The 12750-nt window shown below is 40.9% G+C and overlaps 1 protein-coding gene across 1 annotated transcript; it reads left to right on the top strand.

The window, feature by feature from the left end:
- Nucleotides 1-1851: 1851 nt before the first annotated feature.
- smtna (smoothelin a) lies at nt 1852-11525 on the top strand. Its single transcript, XM_021602619.2, has 8 exons — nt 1852-2585; nt 6727-6890; nt 6990-7065; nt 7226-7351; nt 7515-7569; nt 7683-7803; nt 9732-9883; nt 10151-11525. The coding sequence occupies exons 2-8, from the start codon at nt 6747-6749 to the stop codon at nt 10296-10298; spliced, it is 822 nt and encodes a 273-aa protein (XP_021458294.2). The 5' UTR covers nt 1852-2585; nt 6727-6746; the 3' UTR covers nt 10299-11525.
- Nucleotides 11526-12750: the final 1225 nt, after the last annotated feature.

Raw genomic sequence — 12750 nt, 5'->3', positions numbered from 1 at the left:
TTCCTATGGCTTCCACATGTTGTGAACAGTCTTTAGACATAATTTCAGGCTGCTATTTTGAAAAATGAGCGAGAAAGATCACATCGCGTCATTGTATGGCTGGGAGCAGCTTGGAGCAGACATTTTCTCTCTCTCCTATTGAAGAAGGTACAGTCCGGTTGAAATATTATCGATTATATATCGTACAAACAACCTGAGGATTGATTATAAAAATAGTTTGACATGTTTCAACGAACTTTACGGATACTATTTGGAATTTTCGTCTGCCCGGTCGTGACCGCTCTAGCCTGTGGATTTCTGAAAAAAACATGCCAAACAAATGGAGGTATTTTGGATATAAAAATAATCTTTATGGAACAAAAGGAACATTTATTGTGTAACTGGGAGTCTCGTGAGTGCAAACATCCGAAGATCATCAAAGGTAAGCGATTCATTTAATTGCTTTTCTGACTTTCGTGACCAATCTACTTGGCTGCTAGCTTTTTGTAATGTTTTATCTGCTGAGAGAGATGTCCTTACATAAATGCTTGGTATGCTTTCGCCAAAAAGCTTTTTTGAAATCTGACACACCAGGTGGATTAACAACAAGCTAAGCTGTGTTTTTCTATATTGCACTTGTGATTTCATGAAAATGTTATATTTTTTGTAATTTAATTTGAATTTGGCACTCTGCAATTCAGCGGATGTTGACGAAAATGATCCCGCTAATGGGATGGGTGCATCAAGAAGTTAATTTGGCTTCAAATGCGCTATTGAGTCTTCACATAGGAATGAATAGTGTCACGTGATCAATGGCTTTGTCCATTCATATACAGTCATTCAATTACACCCATCTTAAGGCTAGTGCTACTGAAAGGACCTTATGAAGATGTTGATGAAGTTGTTTCTAATCTTCCTTTCCCAGTCAAATAACATTCAGGTGTGAGACTTAGCCCCCCTTAGCCTTTGATAGACTATTTGGAAATGGTTATATTTTTTGTTATACCCGCCTGATGTTTTTCCCCCAATATGTTGTCATATGCACAGCAGTAGACACATAATGATTTGTTTCCAGCCTCAACCTGATAAATTAGTAATTTGAATGAAGATAAGATGAATGCCATTCTCAAAAATGTCTATTGAGAGGATCATGTTATTGATGGTAGTTAAATACCTCAGTCTTCAACATAGTTTGTTGCAGACCATTTGTTTAATAACTTAAGTAAGTTGGCAGTTGAAGCGAGATCAAATAGCTGAAAGCACGTCTGCCCACAACCCCGGTTTGTCTCCTGGTCAACTGTTATAATCTGTTTGTTAAATAGCCTACTGATCGAAAGGCCAATTTTGTTTAGCAACTTTGCATTTATGATAAGATACTTTTTAATCACACAGCCCTTAGAATACCTATTTAAACTGTACCAGCATCACAGATCTGCATTTGATTTGTAAGACTGAGTCAGTTTGACAACTCTGGGTTTGACTAGTCAGGCTGCTTGTTCACACAGAGGTTGTCTTTGACTGGCTATAAGGGCAGAGCAATGCACATATTGCACTGACGAGTTATGGGAGATGCTGCCTTTACAGTGTATGGCTCTTATGTATATACGGTTGATGTTGTCTGAAAACGTTACATGTAAATAATTATTTTATTGTATTGATTTTACAATCATGGAAGGCTGGCTCAAATATACTGGTTCAAAAACATGTGTGTCTCCTGTCTTATTTTAGTTTAGCAAAATGGACAATGGCATGTCTAGACACATTAAGCAAACACAAAGTACAGTTGAACAAACAGCCCAAACACACTGTAGTAAAATAAATAGCCAGACTACCGGTATACAATACTGTAGGAATTTTATTCAGTTTACCACATACGTGGTGGAGCCATTTCCCTGGTTACTGATGTTTGACCTCAAAATCCCCCAGTCAACCTTGTATGAAAATAACATAATGAGAGTAGATTATTTTTTCTATCTAAACTCTCTGCCAAATATGTGTGTGTTCTTTCTTCCCATACAGGGATGTCTTGGCTCTCTGTAAACAGAGTGATGTCGCTGAACAACTCCTTGACTTTTTTGCCTGAATAAGGTAGTGTTGTTGCTCCCCCTTCTGCTCAGCATTTCACCCTTTCGCTTACTCTCATATCATTTGTATATAGGGCTCTCTAAACAACACTTCACTCACCCCCCTGAGTTGATAAACAGCTTTGTGTCAAAACGGTGTCATTACAAAGACATGGTAATCTATCTAGTTAAGCCTCATAAAGTTTTACATGACATAATAGTCAATTGAGGAGAAGAGCTTTGAAGGAAGTAGTAAGAGAAGGGAGGACAGTCAGTCCCACGATTCAGTCTGTTCTCCTCCCTCCTCCTCGCCCTGAGTAGTTATTTTCACCAGTACCCCTCTCCTCCCCCCCAAAACATCCATTCTGGTCCAACGCTGAGGCAGGGGGTGTGGTGTTAGGGCTCAGCACTCCCTTGTGCAAGTCTGAGGAAGAGGAGAGAGTGGGACAGGGGTACTGAACATCGAGGGGAAACGCAAGTCTTCATCACCTGCCGCAAACAGCTGCTGTGTCCCCTAAGACACCGACAGAACCCAGTGAACAGGTAGGTCTGTGACACTTTCACTCTAACTCCCATGCTGTCTCTTCTAGTCTCAATTCCTATAACAGCCTTCCCACTGGGCACAAAACTGGTTGAATCAACATTTGTCAACGTATTGTGAAAAATATATGGATTTTAAAAACTTTTAATAGCAATGGTGGTTTTGAGGGTGAAATTTCAACCACAGGATTATGTCATGGTAACCAAATGTCAACATAGAAAAACATTAATCAAATCAAAATCAAATCAAATGTATTTGTCACACACATGTTTAGCAGATGTTATTGTGGGTGTCGCGAAATGCTTGTGTTTCTAGCTCCAACAGTGCAGTAATATCTAACAATTCACAACAATACACACAATACACACAACCTAAAAGTAAAATAATGGAATTAAGGAATATATACATATTAGGATGAGCAATGTCAGAGTGGTATAGACAGTATATGAAAATATGTGGACATTATTAAAGTGACTAGTGTTCCATTATGAAAGTGGCCAGTTATTTCAAGTCTATATATATGGGGCAGCAGCCTCTAAGGTGCAGGGTTACGTAACCCGGGTGGAAGCCGCCTAGTGATGGCTGCTTAACAGTCGTCTGATGACCTTGAGATGGAAGCTGTTCTCCAGTCTCTCGGTCAAAGCTTTGATGCACCTGTACTGGTGAACAGGCAGTGGCTCCGGTGGTTGTTGTCATTGATCTTTTTGGCCTTCCTGTGACATCGGGTGCTGTAGGTATCCTGGAGGACAGGTAGTTTGCACCCGGTGATGCGTTGGGCAGACTGCACCAACCTCTGGAGAGCCCTGTGGTTGCAGGTGGTTACTTTTTGCATAAAATATGTTGAATTTGTACCTTTACATCAATGTCAGATTTTCAACGTTAAATCCACTATCATAAAAAAACTACAGGCTGAGAAGCACCTACTGGAGAATTTATATATCTACAGCTATAGTACCATTTAGTCTCCCATCCAGGGTTTTAACCAAACTCAGCCCTGCTTAGCCATGATGTTTAACACGGATTATTGCCAATGTTCTATGAGGAGAATGATTGTTGTGAAATCTCTGCTTAAGAATGAAATAGATTTATTGTTGCTATTTTAAGTCATTCCAAAGGGTAGGGTTAACAGAGCAAATGAAATGTGACCATACTTTACCACTCATAGATCATCAATGATGATATTTAGGCCTATATACATAGTAGCATTTAATGTGGATTTAAACTTTGATTTGATTTATTCCGATTCTTTAACTTTTTACTGCAGTGGGCTAAATCAGGGTCTTCAACAAATCTATTTGGAAACAAAAGTATACACCTCACACATGGTTACGGGCTTATGAAAAGAAGACACGTTTACTATGTCAGATATAGAGTTCAAATGTATTCAATGTTGAGTTTGCATCTCAATATTACACTTTATGTACTACATCACAGAAGACTGAAATATAACTAAACTGTTTGACATAGAAACACCAGATATTCATTGTTAATATATATATTTATTCATTATAAAATGATGAAGAAGATGAATTACATTCCACCCATGAGGCCAAAGAGGGTGCTTTTGGTCATTGACTGCAGGAAAGGGCTTCGATGTGTGGTTGAGATGGAGACCTGAATCTAACATATCAATTATTAATTTGTAGACAAACTGGAATTAAAGCCAAACTAAGTCAGTGCTATAGATGGAACTATCCAAGCAGAAGATGAATCTCCATAAAACGTTGATATTTGGTTGCGTTGACAACCAAATTCAATATTACTTTTTTAATACAGTGAAAGGCCCGAGGTTAAGGCAAACTACAAACAAATGAAACATTTAACCTTAAAATGAGTAACACATCCATGGTCACATTTTGAGGTTACTGTAACTATAAATCTTCTTATGTTATCATATAAAGCAGGCATGTTCAAGACAGCATGCATAGGTCATCGCAGGTCTATGATGCCCTACGAATCAAAAAGGCAGTAACTGCTCAGAGTGGAACTGAGAAAAATGGCTTTTATATACCTTGGTTTCACAGTACCTTTATGCAGTTACTGCTAACATGACCCCCATTTTCTCCAGAACACAATACAACAGAGGAAGGATACATGTCCACATGATTAAGCATGCATTTAATGTAGGAACATTACAACTCATTTTCGACCAAATGAGCAGTTACTGCCTTTTTGCTTGGTAGGAGAAATTCACAATTGTATCTCAAATGTTATTGACCACTTGCACCATGTCATTTGGTTCTGCTGTTAGATGGAGCACAGTGATAAACAAAATATGACATTGTATTCCCATTTGAACTTGCTTGAAAGCACAGCGAAAACTGAACCAAACATCAAACATTGCTTTACTATTGGAATTTGGTTGTGCTTTAAGATGGTTTTAGGCATAATGATAACACATTGGGAATACAACTAACTTTTGGCTGTCTCTTTTGAGTGGGTGAATATAGGTTGTAATCTCATTGATCAACCTCTGAACCAAATATGACCCAATTATCCATGTTAAACCCACTGGGCACACCACGTTATTTCATCTTCCTCTATATGATTTGACGTTATGCTTTGTGTACTGTATGTGTAGTTACTTTTTGGATGTCAGTCTGTGCGTCTGTGTTTTATCCATCTATTTTTCTCATTCTATGTACTTGTGCAAATTTCATGGATGATTGATGTTTAAATGAGCGAAGCTACATTACTATATTTGTACATATTATTACTATATTTGTTTTATACTGTTTGTGTGCTGCTCTAGGCCGGTTGCTGAGAGAATAAGAAGGGCACTTCAGAGTTAAATCAAACAGTTCTCGAGAGCAGCATGGTTTATGTCAGCAGCATACCACCCTGCATACCACTGCTGGCTTGCTTCTGAAGCTAAGCAGGGTTGGTCCTGGCCAGCAGCATACCACCCTGCATACCTCTGCTGGCTTGCTTCTGAAGCTAAGCAGGGTTAGTCCTGGCCAGTCCCTAGATGAGAGACCAGATGCTGCTGGAAGTGGTGTTGGCAGGCCAGTAGGAGGCACTCTTTTCTCTGGTCAAAAAAATATCCCAATGCCCCATGGCAGTGATTGGGGACACTGCCCTGTGTAGGGTGCCGTCTTTCGGATGGGACGTTAAACGGGTGTCCTGACTCTCTGAGGTCATTAAAGATTCCATGGAACTTATCGTAAGAGTAGGGGTGTTAACCCAGGTGTCCTGGCCCTCAAACCATTCACGGTCACCTAATAATCCCCAGTTTACAATTGGCTCATTCATCCCCCTCTTCTCCCCAGTAACTATTCCCCAGGTCGTTGCTGTAAATGAGAACGTGTTCTGAGTCAACGTACCTGGTAAAATAACGGGTAAAAAAGTCAGTTTAGAACCCCCCCCCCCCAGTGTTTATGTTCAGATTGCTGAACAGACTACAGGTTGAACAGATGGTGTTACGCATTTACATTATGACAATTCTGCTCTCTGCACATCACTGGGAGTTGAAACTTAAAATGCCAATGCTGCCTCACCCTGTTAGTTTTATGGAGGTAATTCTAAACTATATTTTATGAATGATGGTACAGTATGTACTGATAATGGCTACTATAGATAGAACTATCCCTCTCCTCTCCACACACCTACACATCTTTTTCCTCTCTAACACACAAATACTGTAAACACACACACGCACACGTGTCACACTAACAGGGTGGCAGGTAGCCTAGCGGTACGAGTGTTGGGCCAGTAACCAAAAGGTTGCACATCTGGTGATGTTCCATAGAGCAAGGCATCTAATTGCTCCAGGGTCACCATTGATAATGGCAGACCCTGGTTCTGACCCCATTCTGAGGGTCTCTCTGGGATATTTCCAATTCACAGGTGAATTAATACACAATTGTGCATGTGTGAAAGAGGACCAATATAAGCCCCCACCAAATGATTATACTTTGTCCTCCTCTGACCACGTGTCTTGCCACATGGGAAAAGAGAGATGGATGATCCTATGTTTTAGGTAGGCCATGTACGTCTGCCAACTATGCAACTGCTTTCCATGGATCCATCAATGATGGATGATAATCAAACTAACAACGTTATTCGCTCTGGCTCTTTAGATATTTGTGTAGGAATTCTTGCCATTGGAGCCCCCTTATCTCCATTATCTACCTCCTTTATAAGCCCCATACAGTATACTGGACATGGAGGAGGGACCTGATGAGGGAGCAGTGGGGGCTGCGTCTGCCAACGAGGCCTCCGAGACGATCCCCAGCGACACGTCGTCAGGCACACTGACCAGTCAGCAGCTAGCTGCTATTGAGGATGAAGAAGTCCTGAATAAACTGGTGGGGCACTCGCGGTGCGTACTTCACATAGACATGCAGTAGTTGGGTTGATTTTGGCCCTCTCATCTATTGGTTTCTACGTGTGTTTACCTCTGACAGTTGGATAAGGCTGTGGATTTTGATGAAAGACGAATGATCCGCGCTGCATTGAGGGACCTGCTCAAGAAGAAGAGAGGTAAGGTCAGAGAGAACTTCAATGTGAAATTTGACAGGATCACATCTTTTGTTTCTCACTCTGACAGCTCCTCTAGTACCTATAACTACTGACAATAATCTCGCTCTCCTTCTTCTATACTACAATGCTATTTCTCCCTCTACATCTCTCCTCTCTAAAGAGAAGCGAGAGAAAGAGCGGGGGTCACGGCAAGATGACCTGAGACAGCAGGCTTTGAGTAAAGCAGGCACAGGACGAATGGGAATGAACAGGGGCCAGACCAGCAATCACCAGCCTAAATCACACAGTGAGTATCATATCCTCACCAGGACACATCACACACACACACATGCATGCCACACACACACTTCAAGCTTTCAAATCAAAGTGGAATTGTGAGAGATTAACTTTTCCACTACTCAAAATCACTCCCTGCCTCTTTCTTGCTATCCCCTTCTGTTTCTCTACAGTGCACAGCCAATTTCCTGCGTCAACCACCAGCTCCTTGTCTAAGACAACGAGCAGGTGAGTGAGTCATTGAGCTAACAGTCAACCGTGCTTCACGTGTGATTGATCAAATTCTGCATGTCTATGTCTGTTCAGCATGGTTAAATAACGTGTTTATCCTCTCTCCCTAGCATGGCCAACCCAGCTATCGCAACAGCTCATCAGTCTTCCCCTGTCACTGCAGCACCCAACATGAAAAATGTCAAGCAGATGTTACTGGATTGGTGCAGGGCCAAAACCGAACCATATGAGGTAAGCATCGGAGGTCTCTCTGAAAAGGAGTGTACGTTCACTAAATGTTGCTAGTCAAACAAAAGCTGGCCTCAATCTTAGTTAGGAAAGATGTCAAACAACTCCAGTTCCAGTTATGATGTTTAATGGCAAATTATGTTGAATACTGTGTGTAAGTCTGTGTGTGTGGTTTTGTTGCATGAACGCACACGTGTACAGAGTTATTATCGGTAAGGAAAGAAGAAAAGGCAAGGTGCGCCAGGGGGAAATATGTTGCTGCATTCAAGAAGTTTGGGCAGGTTCTGACCGAGTGAGGTAGCACTCAAAAGAGCAGGGAATATTATACAGCTGCCCCCAATTACATGGGCATATTGTAATTAAATGTAGAGTTCTGGGGGGTTGTACATGATTAACTCAACCAACAATAGAGCTGGTTAGGTATAGGTAAGGGCTGTGAAAAAGAGTTCCTCTGCGTTGGAAGGATTTTCCCAGCTAACAATTCTAGGGAGAGAGAGAACATGTTTGCAATGTTACCAGTCATGTTCCCCGAATGTTTGAGTGTCCAGTTTTCCGTTAGTTAGGGGAACATTCTATGTTAGTAAAAACCTTCTGAGATCCTTTTTTAGCATGTTTTGTCATTGACGTTAGGAGAACGTCCCTTTAATGTCAAGTAGACGTTATCTAGAACTGGTTTACAATGTTCTCAGAATATACCATGTTAATGCTCTATATGCGTTTTATGGGACCTTGCAAGAACATGTGTATAGCGGTACGAGAATATTCCATCAACGTCACATCAAACATACACAGAACATGGTTGCCATGTTCTCAGAATATAAGATAATAATGTTCTGGACACATTTCAAGGGAATATTGCAAGAACATTTCTTTGTATTAGTTGTCAGGACATCACGTGATGGAACCAAAAAAACGTTCTCCCCAAAAAGTAATCAGGGCCTTGATTGGCTCAGCAACAGTAACAAGGCATGTTACTTTTTTAGGAAGAACGTTTCTTTGGTTCGGTCAGGCGCTGTACTGACAACTGATACACAGAAATGTTCCTACAACGTTCCCATACAACGTTAGTGCATAAAACGTTTTATGCACTAAACAATGTAGAATATTGGCCTGTTGGAAACTACAACTCCCTACTACGTTGCACAGTCCGGGCATGATCTGATTTGTCTCTAGAGAGACTGCACATTGAGCTCACAGGAAAAAAACGAATGAAATGGAATTCAATAATTGAACCAACGTAGGTCAATTAGTTGTTTAAAAAACAAGTCTGGAATCAAACCAGGGTCTGTAGTGACACCTCTAGCACTGAGAGGCAGTGCCTTAGACCACCGTGCCACTCGGGAGCCCTTGATGTGGAGAGAAAATCAACACATAGTCATCCAGATGTGTCGGACTCATCGGGCCCTGCTGGGACGGGGACTCTGTGTTGGCCGTTGTTTTCCATCATAAGTCACTGGAGTATGCCTTAGTGCAGCTGATGTACTAATCCGTCTCTAGGGACCACTTGTAAAGGAGCATATGCTCACTAACTGTTGCTAGTCATACAAAAGATGTCAACAACTCCAGTTCCAGACAGTTATGTCTAATGGCAAATGGTGTGTGTGTGGTTGTTGCATGAACGCACACATGTACAAAGTTATTATCAGTAAGGAAACGACAAAAGGCAAGGTGCACCAGGGGGAAATGTGTTGAGCACTCAACAAGTTCAGGCAGGTTCTCACCGGAGGATATGCAAATGTTGTGCATAAGCAGGATGCCACCCAGAACGGCAGGGAATATGTACACTCTCCATCTTATGTCTACATGAATGTTCTGTTGTGTCCCCAGCATACCGACCTTACTTCACTATATAATTGTCTTTGTAAATCCACACTCTCCCTGCTCTCTTTGTTTTTCTCTTTCTCTGTCCCTTCCTCCCTTATTTCATGCAGGGGGTGGAAATCCACAACTTCTCCTCCAGTTGGAGTGATGGGATAGCGTTCTGTGCGCTGGTGCACAGGTTCTTCCCAGATGCATTTGAGTACTCCATCCTCAACCCCAACGCACGCAAGGACAACTTTGAGCTGGCCTTCAGCACTGCAGAGTAAGTTCCCTATATCTGTTCTAAACAAATATTGAAACACACACATAGCCACAGAAACCTACTCTGACAAAATGTGCCTTCTCCTACTTTATGCACATGAAGGCCCCAAGGGCTGTGCAGGGATAGATTATACTTGGCAAAAACGCTTTTGAAAAGAACTCCCCTGTAGTGTCCTCTAACTCAGCTGCCAGTAGATCCTGCCTGGGGACATACGGATTGTGACTGCTCAGGCCTGTGTCTCTCTCCTCTTCTCTCTTTTGGCTGCAGGAGGCTGGCAGATTGCCCCCCTCTGCTGGACGTTGAAGACTTGCTGCGGATGCGTGAGCCTGACTGGAAGTGTGTGTACACATACATCCAGGAGTTCTACCGATGCCTGGTGGAGAAAGGCCTAGTTAAAACTAAAAAGAAACTCTAAATACACTGTTTCACAGTATACTTAAATACATGTTGCGTCCACGTGCCATGGGGAGGGGATATAAAAGTTTGCAATTTGCTGCAGCAGCTTATAAGCACATAGCTGGGATTTTGATTATTTTTGTGTCTTTTTTATTGTTTTGAGCTTACACTTATCTGTATGTTTTCAGAAGACAGCTGGCACTTAGGATCTGTACATTCCACTGAGATTACACATCTATATTAATCTCAGTCAGAGCCATAGGGAATCTGTGAATGGTTTTTTGTGGTGCTGATGTGCTGTGCCCTGACTATCATGCCTTTTTGTGTGTAGACTATGTATGGATTAAAGATACTGTGCATGAGGTCAAATATAATGTGAATGATTTGATTTGTGAACTTTTATTTTGTTCTGATCACATTTTAGAGTAGGCCTAGCCTACCACATTTCTATTATGGGGAACCCATACCATTTTCAGCCTGAAAGCCTGATTGTTGCCCAATCATTACCGTGTTTGGTAACTGTCAAAAAATGGCAAATATCACAGTAAGACTGATTAATTCTAAACTACTCGGGACCACCATGTGCTCAGGAACAGACTAGAATCATACTATATAAACACTGAGTTGCAATATCTTTATTTTCATTGTGAATGGGTTGGGGGGTGCAAAATAGGGGAGGGTTTTGTTTTGGGGAGAGTTGTGTGTTTTTTTTATTGGGCACAGGGGAGGGTAATTTACTCTTCTGCTTGCATGCACCTCCTCTAGCAAGGTGGTTTGGTACTTTTTCGTCAGCTAACTATACCACAGGTTAATATAGTCTACAAGTCTAACTGTATATCCTGCCCTCTATCTACCATTCATAGTGACAATAGTGTTAGGTGGATTGTTTGTCCTGATCTGCAATAGGTTAACTAGACAAATATTCAAAGCTGCATACATTTTCAATATAAATCCACAAGAACAAAGAGGAATAGCTGATTGGCAGTGAAGAGGCCAGGTGTGTCATTGTGTATGAAAGAACAGTGAAGACATGAAACATGCAGCTCAAAAGCTCCCCTGTTGATCTTGTTGAGGGACAATAAAAGTAACTAGTGTAGCCTAGAATGCCACAATGCAATGAATACTTGTATTATGGTGAGTACAAAAGTCTACTCTAAGCTGTAAACTGCAGTAAAAATGTAATTTGAATAATGGCACAACGCCCTGTGATTTGAATGTTTTATTCCATTCATTCCATTTGGATCAGTTGTGGGTGTACCCTCGACAGTTTATAAGGTCTAGAAAGGGACAGTAGCAGGCCAGTCTGGCTGTATTTTGATTTTGTGATACTGAAATGCACAGTCTGTTGCAAATCATCAGTCTCCCAACAAGTCGTCCTATAATAATGTGCTTACATGTCCTCCCAGAAGGCCCAGTTATTCAGTAAAGCTTAAAGGCCCAGTGCAGTCAATCTAGATTTTCCTGTGTTTTATGTATATTTGCACACTCTTGAGGTTTGAATAATACTGTGAAATTGTGAAAATGATTATAATTCTCTATTAGTGCATGAGCTGTTTTAAAAGGCGGACTGAAATTTCAGCCTGTTTTGGCCTGCCTGGTGACACTCAGATCACTACCAGACAGTCCTAGCAAAATTCTTGCTTGACAAATTGCTCTTTGCAAAGAAGCTGTTTAAACTTTTTTTTACTAGTTTTTATTGAAAACTATCACAGTAAAGGTACTTCAATTATTTGATATTGAAGTAAAAACGACTGCATTGGATCTTTATAGGGAAATATCACTCTTGGTATTTGTTTCATTAGTCCAGTATTGATACAGTCTCACATTGTTTTGGTTATCAGCAATCAATATTCTAGATATAGAACTTTCAAAATACAGAAAGTGCTAAACGCATCATACTGTGACACTAATGAAACTAATGAAACTAATACCTAAAGTTTGAGTGGAATGTTCCTTTAAATCAGGCTCTTGCCTCCCCTGAGGCAATTCCTTGACCACCTTAGAACCTACATATTCAATATAGCCTAAGTATGTCATTTCACATTTAAAATGTATTACCTTTTATGTGTGGCATAAACACAACCAGTAACCATGTTTTAATCTGATTAGGCTACTTCAAAAGTATCCTGTAGGTTACCTGCGCACTTTTGTCCAAAATATAATTCCAGCATCCAAACGTCATTTGATGAATGGAAATAGAAAATAGAAATCTGTTACAAAACACCAAAAAGATATGACGTCAAGAGATTGTCAAACCAAGCCTTTGATACTGGGTACAAGGGAGGGATGTAGTTTCTGTTTGTTGAAATTTACATAGTCTATTGGATTGTGTTGGTGGTGAAAACGCAAACAATTATGTTGAAGTGCCCGAAGTCCGCATGCTTTGCTTATTGGTTGTGTGGTGCATTGTCACAAAAACCTGTTGGTGGACAATGTGTTGCATATATTTTATATAATTATAAAAGGTAGCA

Source organism: Oncorhynchus mykiss, chromosome 5 (assembly GCF_013265735.2).
Source record: "Oncorhynchus mykiss isolate Arlee chromosome 5, USDA_OmykA_1.1, whole genome shotgun sequence".
NCBI classification, from domain to species: domain Eukaryota; kingdom Metazoa; phylum Chordata; class Actinopteri; order Salmoniformes; family Salmonidae; genus Oncorhynchus; species Oncorhynchus mykiss.
Note: the sequence above shows the minus strand (reverse complement) of the source record. Positions and strands in the feature narration are given on the sequence as shown.